Source organism: Pseudorasbora parva, chromosome 10, assembly GCF_024679245.1.
Source record: "Pseudorasbora parva isolate DD20220531a chromosome 10, ASM2467924v1, whole genome shotgun sequence".
Classification (NCBI taxonomy): domain Eukaryota; kingdom Metazoa; phylum Chordata; class Actinopteri; order Cypriniformes; family Gobionidae; genus Pseudorasbora; species Pseudorasbora parva.
Genome location: NC_090181.1, coordinates 14,886,426 through 14,894,500, shown reverse-complemented (window position 1 = coordinate 14,894,500; position 8,075 = coordinate 14,886,426). Strand labels below are relative to the sequence as shown.

Below are 8,075 nucleotides of genomic sequence, written 5' to 3'. Positions count from 1 at the left end.
ATCATTTAATACATTATATGATTTGCAGGCGTTGAAATTATAATGCTATTGCGGACGACTTTAATGTGTGCTAGGCTGCGATTCCGTTGTCCATGTGTCCTTTTGATTTCAGACATCTGTGTATTTCCTTTGTTAATCATCTAAATACACCTAAAACAGATTCCTAAAGCCGTTAACAATAGACACGCAAACAGAAACATTTGAGTAGGTATCGAAGATTAGCCTATATTATTGTTAGCCTATTACGAGTGATTTATATATATATATATATATATATATATATATATATATATATATATATATATATATATATATATATATAATGTGCAACTGTTGGTTAAATGTCTGATTAACACATAATTGCAAGCAAAATGTGATTTGAATGAAATGATATCATGCATAGCAAACGGGGAGAGCAGCATCCTGTATCCTCTGGAATTCTAAATCACTTACTCGCCGCTGATTGGCTGTTGAGTTTTGACCCTTGTTGGGAAGGACCTGTTGGATAAAAGGAGAATTTCTAGAGGGATCATGCGTATTGCGCCGTGGATGCCTGTGCACAAGGGACCGACTCGTGTGTGAAGAAGGGAATAGTCTCAGAGGCACCATGACAGGAAAGGATGGGGCTGTTTTGTCGGAAAGTTTGAACAAATCAAAATCGGTGTGCGCCGCAGCGAACGGGGGAAATAATCCACATCTGTCAAAGAGCAGCAGCACACATCCGCCCAAATGCACGGGCTTCGGCATCCAGGAGATCCTGGGACTAAATAAAGAGCCGTCATCGGCTCCGCGGAGCACACTGGACTCGTTCCCTGCCGGGGCGCACCTTCTAGCCAGCAGGTCGATGCTCGGTCCGGCTGGTATTGGTGTTGGGGTCGGGATGGGCTTAATTGGCCACGGAGGTATTCCCTCGTTCTACAGCCAGCCCGCGTTTCTTGAGGTGCTGTCAGACGCGCAAAACGTCCATCTACAGCCGCTCAACAGGACAGTGGGCCCGCTGGAAAATAACCAGTCTGCCAGCTCAGGTATAGGCCTGCCAAATTGACTTTTAAATCCCGCTCGGGATTTGTTCTTGTAAGTCAAATGCCCAAATTCTTATTGCTGTTTTAGTGCCCTATCAAGGGGGAAAGGCCTTAATAATAATAATAGCTAATAAAAATAATAACAACAATAATAATAGCCTTAATAATAGCCTAAATACTATTTTTGGATGTTGCTATTATTGCTATTGTTGCTATTATATTTTCCTCCAAATTTCAAGTGATTATCATCATGGTCAAAAACGTGAAACAGGCCTACGTTTTTTAAATACGGGCCTAAAAGAGCTATGAGTGGCTATAAAATATTTTACAGTTTTAAAATGTCTCAGCCATTTTGAATAGCCTAACACTTTCTCCGATGTTACAGATTCAGAGGATGCCTCTTCGAGTGAAAGGAAAATATCAAAGTCTTCACTGAGCCAGAGCAAGAAGAGAAAAAAGAGACGACACAGGTAGGCTGAACGATACTAACAATGAAAGTAAAATGACAGTAATCTTTAGCGTTATTTCTTTGGTCTTCGAAACTAAATATCCGAAACAGGAACGTGTAAAATTATTTTCCTTCTCTAAAACGTTTGTCTCGATGGTTTGGATAGAATTCATACCAACTAGAAAATAATAAATTCGCTTTTTGGGAGCTAATTATGTTTTGTTTTGTTTTTTCGTAACGAGTTAATTATGTTTTTTTCGTTACGAGTTAATTAAATGTTCGATGGTTTTATAAGGAACTATCTATTTTTATTCATAATAGCTAATAATAATAATAATAATAATAATAATAATAATAATAATAGGCTAATAATAATAATAATAATAATAATAATAGGCTATAACACTATCGTTGTGATTTGTATTTTTTTGTGTGTAAAAGTTATAGTTTATTTTTAAACATCTGCAGCTACAATTTCAATGGACTAATATCTAGAATTATTTTTTTCAATATGCTTTTTTCAATATTTAAACAAAATAAATAAACGAATTAGGCTAATACACACAATTGTTATGTTCTTTCTTTTAAAACGCTAGCTACTACAAGAAAACATGTAGGCTAGGCTACTCGACATTGGTCAACTCGATTTGAGTAACCTTATTTAAATACAATTTATGCGTTATGTTTCTGTATTGATTTCCCATGACATTGAATATTGTTCTTTTGTAGAACAATATTTACATCTTACCAGCTGGAAGAACTGGAGAAGGCTTTTAACGAGGCTCATTATCCGGATGTGTACGCCAGAGAAATGCTGGCCATGAAAACCGAGCTGCCCGAGGACAGAATACAGGTGAGGAACGAACACTCGCCGTTTGAATTAAATGAAAATGTACGGAAACGACAATCATCGAACGCGCTTCTATTTATTAGCCTAAATAAAAGCCAGATTTGTAGCTAATTGTTGCTCTCTGCGGGCGTGTTATCCTTTTTCTGTTATGTTATTTGAGCTGTTATAGGCTATTTGAATAGCTGTTTAAAATAGCTGTTATAGGCTATTTGTCATTATATTATTATTTGACTGTTTTCCTATATATATATATATATATATATATATATAAGATTTGTTGTTCTGTAAAATTCCTCGCAATTACGCAATTTCTTTCTTTAGCTAAATGATTTGATGCATTTCCTATTTTCACATCAATATCACAATTATAGGTATCGACGTGTTGTTTTAAATTAGGCTGCTTTCAGTGTAAACTTTACACTTAAAAATGCAGAAATTGAGCACAAATATGACTGATAAATAAATTAATATTTTGCTAAATAGCCTATCTATTATTTTACATGCTATGAAATTAAGATACCTCAGATTCCTTCAGAGATGCCCTTTTTGAAGATGTTTTTGGATATGCTGTTTTGTGGGCCTGTTTAAAGCAAATTTGAAGTGCCTCAAAACCTTTCCTCGCATGACCTATTGTTGATGCATCAGTGTTAAGAGTTCGTGCAGGAACTTGTTGGTTCCTCAGAGAACTGACCTCTCCAGGAGGTTCTGCCAGTAGGGAAAAATATGAGGAAATTTTGCCTGAAGTATCTTTTCCGTTTGTTTGTATTGCGTGTAGTTAATCGGTGGTTTGTGGAAGTTTTATTGAGATAAGCAATGGTGCGAATTATGGAGTTATAGCACTTTAATTAGCCCATGCATGCTGCACTCTTAAAAAGCTCGGAACCATTTGTTTCCTAGTGTGAAGAACATTTCAAAAATCTGAAAAATCTATAAAGAACCTTTTGTTAAATGAAAGGGTTCCATTGATGTTGAATGTTATTTATTGAACTAATAAGGAACCTATATTTTTAGAAAGTTATTATTTCTTATGTTTCAAAGGGGGTTTTCAAACGTTTCTGTTTTTTAAGTTCAGTTTAAGGTAAGTTGATAAAGTAGGCTATGGCAAATACTAGCTATAGGTTATCCTCGTAGGCTATCTATTTATTTAAAATGTACATATCCCAAACAGTTTTAACAGACCGAAAATGACCTTTAATAGACTATTTATAGGCTATAATAATTTGGAAGACGTTTAAAAAAGAAGAAGAATAAACCCCCCTTCGAAATCCCTTTAAAATAGTCGACCAGTGACCACCCTAAAAGTCATTGTACAATTCGCACTCGGACTATATCGATCAAGCCCAGCATCACACTCGAACAGATAATATCTCATCAGTCTCAGTTGGATGTGAAACAATTTGCTCTGTGGGAGGAGTGTGCGTGCGCGCGCGCGCGTGTGTGTGTGAGAGAGAGAGGGGGGGGGGGGGGGGGCGCTAACGACCTAATCAAGCAATCAAGGCGGAAGAAGATTACTGTGTGACCTGAACCATCCATCTGCTGGCACGCCTTTTAATTTCCTTCTCATTACGGTGCCTCTCAGTGAATAAATAATAAGGAAATAAATAAATAATTCTATTTCAATCCAAAGTAAAATTAACATCTAATTTTCTCATCGAGTGTAATTAGTTAAATGAGAAAGGCCCGCCGTGTTCCAAGGGAAGGGATGTGGCGAGATGTGGGGAGTTCAAATGAAATAACTACATTGAATTTATTAGCACGGGTCAATGGCGCTGCTCTCTTGGGTCCTGCTCGTTTAATTTCCCGTGATATTTGCCCGCCTGTCCACCATCGATTGGGCTCGAAATTAACTTATTTTTCAATCAGCTTCTGCGTGCCCTTGGGGTCGTCTCTCATCGCTGTCTCCACCCGCTTTCTTTTGAGTGCCCGATAACCAATTTCAACTCAAAAAGTATCGTGCATGAAATGAGGGCTATCATCATCGGCATTACCAGAAAAGATTGGAAAATGGTTTTGATAATTTCTTATCCAATGTCTGGCCTCTCTGGACCCGACAGCCCCTCCTCCTCCTCCTCCTCCTCCTCCTCCCTCTCCCCCTGTCAGCTCTGCTAGCAGCTAGAATTAGTGAAGGGCAATTGCTGGTTAACTGCTGATCACCCTGCGTTCGCGTCGCGTCGTGACAGAACTGAACTGCAGGCACTTTACGCGTCGTGTCGTTTAGCCTGAGAAGGTGTCTGCCTAAACTGTTTGCTCTATAATGTAACAGGCCCATGACTAGGCTATAGCAATAGGTGATAGATAGTCAGTTGGTAGCCTACCCTTTGGTTAAATTATAACAATCAGCCTTTTTTTTTCATTTGCACATTTTGGAAAGGATATTTAAATTACGTATGCTATTTGTTAAAATACCCCAAAACATTTAATGCTGACAGCCTCATATTTTACTGTTAATCTTTTCCAAATGAATGTCTGTAGGCTATTTCTTCCGCCAAATATGTGTTGCCTATATAGCTAGGCTATAGCCTAGGCTAGACTAGACTTTCTGGCCGTCTTTAATAATAAACAATACGCAAATCACATTTATTTGTGGACAGGTGTGGTTCCAAAATCGGAGAGCCAAGTGGAGAAAGCGGGAGAAGTGTTGGGGTCGTAGCAGCGTGATGGCGGAGTACGGGCTCTACGGTGCAATGGTGCGTCATTCCATCCCGCTGCCCGAGTCCATACTGAAGTCTGCTAAAGATGGCATCATGGACTCCTGTGCCCCCTGGCTTCTAGGTATGCCAGAGCAGATTAAGACTGATTTATTTTCATTTTAATTGACCTTTATAACTCACCATCATCATACCAAGTAATGACATCATTTAAAAAAAGTTTTATACAGCCTCTTTTATAAATCTTTAGTCCTTTCTCCTTGCTTAAACTCTGAATAGTCTCCTGTTTCATTTGTCACCCAGCCCTGCTGAATTTCAACATTATGCATGAACTCTATGCATCAATCATATCTCTAATATGCAAAATTGCCTAACCATGTACATGCATTTTCAATTTGAAACTTCTATAAATTAAGCAGTTTGATTACATTTACAATAATTTTCTCAGTCAATAATTTAAATGTAAAAATTTTAGCAAGTAAATTACCCAAGCAAATAGCTCAATATTTTTTAACTTGTATTAAGCAATTTTAAAGCAACAATTTGCTTTATTACAATATAAAAACAAAACGTTTTACTATAGTTAAATTGTTTCATCATCATCATCATCATCATCATCATCAAACTTTATTACAGACTGAGGGTCCAAATAAAAAAACAGACAATGCATGAAATAAAGTAATACAACAACACACACACACAATACAAATCTGTGTTGCAAAAATAAGATAACATTGCCTCCACAACTTGTACTGATAACGTGCTGATCCTTATATTTGATAAGCCTAGAATAATTTGTGACCCCAGACGACAAAACCAGTCATACGGGTCAAATTTTTGAAATTGAGATTTATACATCAAATATATGTATATTTATACATCGAAAGCTGACTATTTAGTCAGCTTTCGATGTATAAATATGACAGTCATATTTAAGACATATGACAGCGCTTATTTAAGCGCTACATTGATGTATGGTTTGTTAGGATATTCGGTCGAGATACTACTTTGAAAATCTGAGAAAAAAAGTGTGAGAAAATCACCTTTCAAGTCCAAATGAGGTTCTTAGCAATGCATGTTACTCCTAATAAAACATCTTTGATATGTTTACGGTGGGAAATGTCTAAAATATCCTCATGGAACATGATCTTTACTTAATATCTTAATGATTTTTGGCATAAAAAATTAATCATTTTGAACCATATGATGTATTGTTGGCTATTGTCACAAATATACCATGTGACTGGTGTTGTGGTCCAGGGTCACTTTTGAAAGCATTAAGACAGCAAAAAATTGAAGTCACTGTAAGCTTGCTATTTTAATATTTAAAATAAAATACTAAGCATTTACTATATTAATTATTAAATTATAATAACAAGCTACAAATGGAATATTATTGTAGTTTTTATTAATCATATTTTTTCTTATCATCCATTTATTTTTGATGCGATTCGTGACTCATGGCTCAGATTAGTCATACGCTGTTACTAAATCTAAAATCTGTCTCTTGCTATTTCCAGTGCAAGATGGTTTTCCTACCACCAGCTGCTTTTCTAAACACGAATACCCACCATTCTTTGCAGGGATGCACAAGAAGTCCATGGAGACTGCTGCAGTCCAACCAAACGAGAAGTCAGATGTCACTCAGATGAAACCGACCAATCCCAAGCCGGATGAGACCGAGGCTGAGGAAAGGAGGACAGAGTCACCTATGTCCAAAGAGGAACTGAGGGAGAACAGTATTGCAGTTCTCAGGGCAAAAGCACAGGAGCACAGTGCCAAAGTGCTGGGAACAGTTTCCTCCGAGAGACTAGAGCACAAAATGGAGACGTCGGTGACGGAGGAGAAGTCCAGCGAACAGTTAGACGCGAAAGAAGAGGAAAAGAGTTCTTAGATTATGCACTGTAACTCATCTCTTCATAATGCCATAAAATAGGATTGGTGTGAAAATATCCGGGCTAATTTCTCTTCCTCGTATTCCTGCACTGTTTCCCTGATAACACTGGACTTTTGATTCTCAATGTTCCTCTGCATTTTTACATTAGCAAAACCACTTAAAATGTCCAGTATTTTGATAGCAGCATCAGTCCATCATGCCAGTGATTGATAGAGTGTTTTTTTTAATATAGGCCTACAAAAATTCCAGACTCTTATGAATACTGTAAAGTATAGGGCCCCTTTATCATCAAAAGATAACTATGTTGGCAGCGTCCAAGACCTGCCTTTTCATTTTCATTTTGTACAGAACCCGATCAAACTCTCAGTGGTTAAAAGTTGTAATAGAGTGTATTGCTGTATATATTGTAAATTAAGATAGCCTGCTACAGTAATGTTTGAACTATACATCAATGTACTGTAGTCTTATTATGTGCTTTTTTCGTAAAATGTAAAATGCGATACAAATTATAAGAAAAAAAGGATGAACAATGCTAAACTGTTTTACATCAACTGTGTTTTAAATCGTAATTAAAGGAGAACGCATTTTAACGAACTCATTTTTTTACATTTACCATCAGTTAAATGGCATGTCATAAATGACACTAATAATGCAGTACTTCTTTGTTTCATTTTGCAATGTTTTCGCTCTATCAAGCCTGGAGTACCAATCATTTATACGTAGCCCAAACGGTTCTGTGTCACTGAGTGTAATCCGACACAGCTGAGAGGCCTCAATCTGGGCAGATTAAACAGCAGGACTGATGCATAACAGACATATGGGAGAAAGCATGAAAACAGCCCTAGATAAGGTGCTCTCGCTGAGGCTCTCATCTATCTATCTATCTATCTATCTATCTATCTATCTATCTATCTATCTATCTATCTATCTATCTATCTATCTATCTATCTGTCTATCTGTCTATCTGTCTCTCTATCTGTCTATCTATCTATCTATCTATCTATCTATCTATCTATCTATCTGTCTGTCTGTCTGTCTGTCTGTCTGTCTGTCTGTCTGTCTGTCTGTCTGTCTGTCTATCTAATCTATCTATCTATCTATCTATCTATCTATCTATCTATCTATCTATCTATCTATCTATCTATCTATCTATCTGTCTGTCTGTCTGTCTGTCTGTCTGTCTGTCTGTCTGTCTGTCTATCTAATCTAT

At 37.0% G+C, this 8,075-nt stretch overlaps 1 protein-coding gene across 2 annotated transcripts; it reads left to right on the top strand.

Moving 5' to 3' along the window:
* The first annotated feature begins 313 nt into the window (after positions 1-313).
* Positions 314-7,455, top strand: vsx2 (visual system homeobox 2). 2 transcript variants are annotated; one of them, XM_067454556.1, is made up of 5 exons: positions 314-1,025; positions 1,408-1,492; positions 2,200-2,323; positions 4,912-5,092; positions 6,552-7,455. In XM_067454556.1, the coding sequence occupies exons 1-5, from the start codon at positions 608-610 to the stop codon at positions 6,860-6,862; spliced, it is 1,119 nt and encodes a 372-aa protein (XP_067310657.1). In that variant the 5' UTR covers positions 314-607; the 3' UTR covers positions 6,863-7,455. The 2 variants fall into 2 exon arrangements, with proteins under 2 accessions (XP_067310657.1, XP_067310656.1); XM_067454555.1 differs by having other exon boundaries at positions 6,489-7,455.
* The last annotated feature ends 620 nt before the right edge of the window (positions 7,456-8,075 follow it).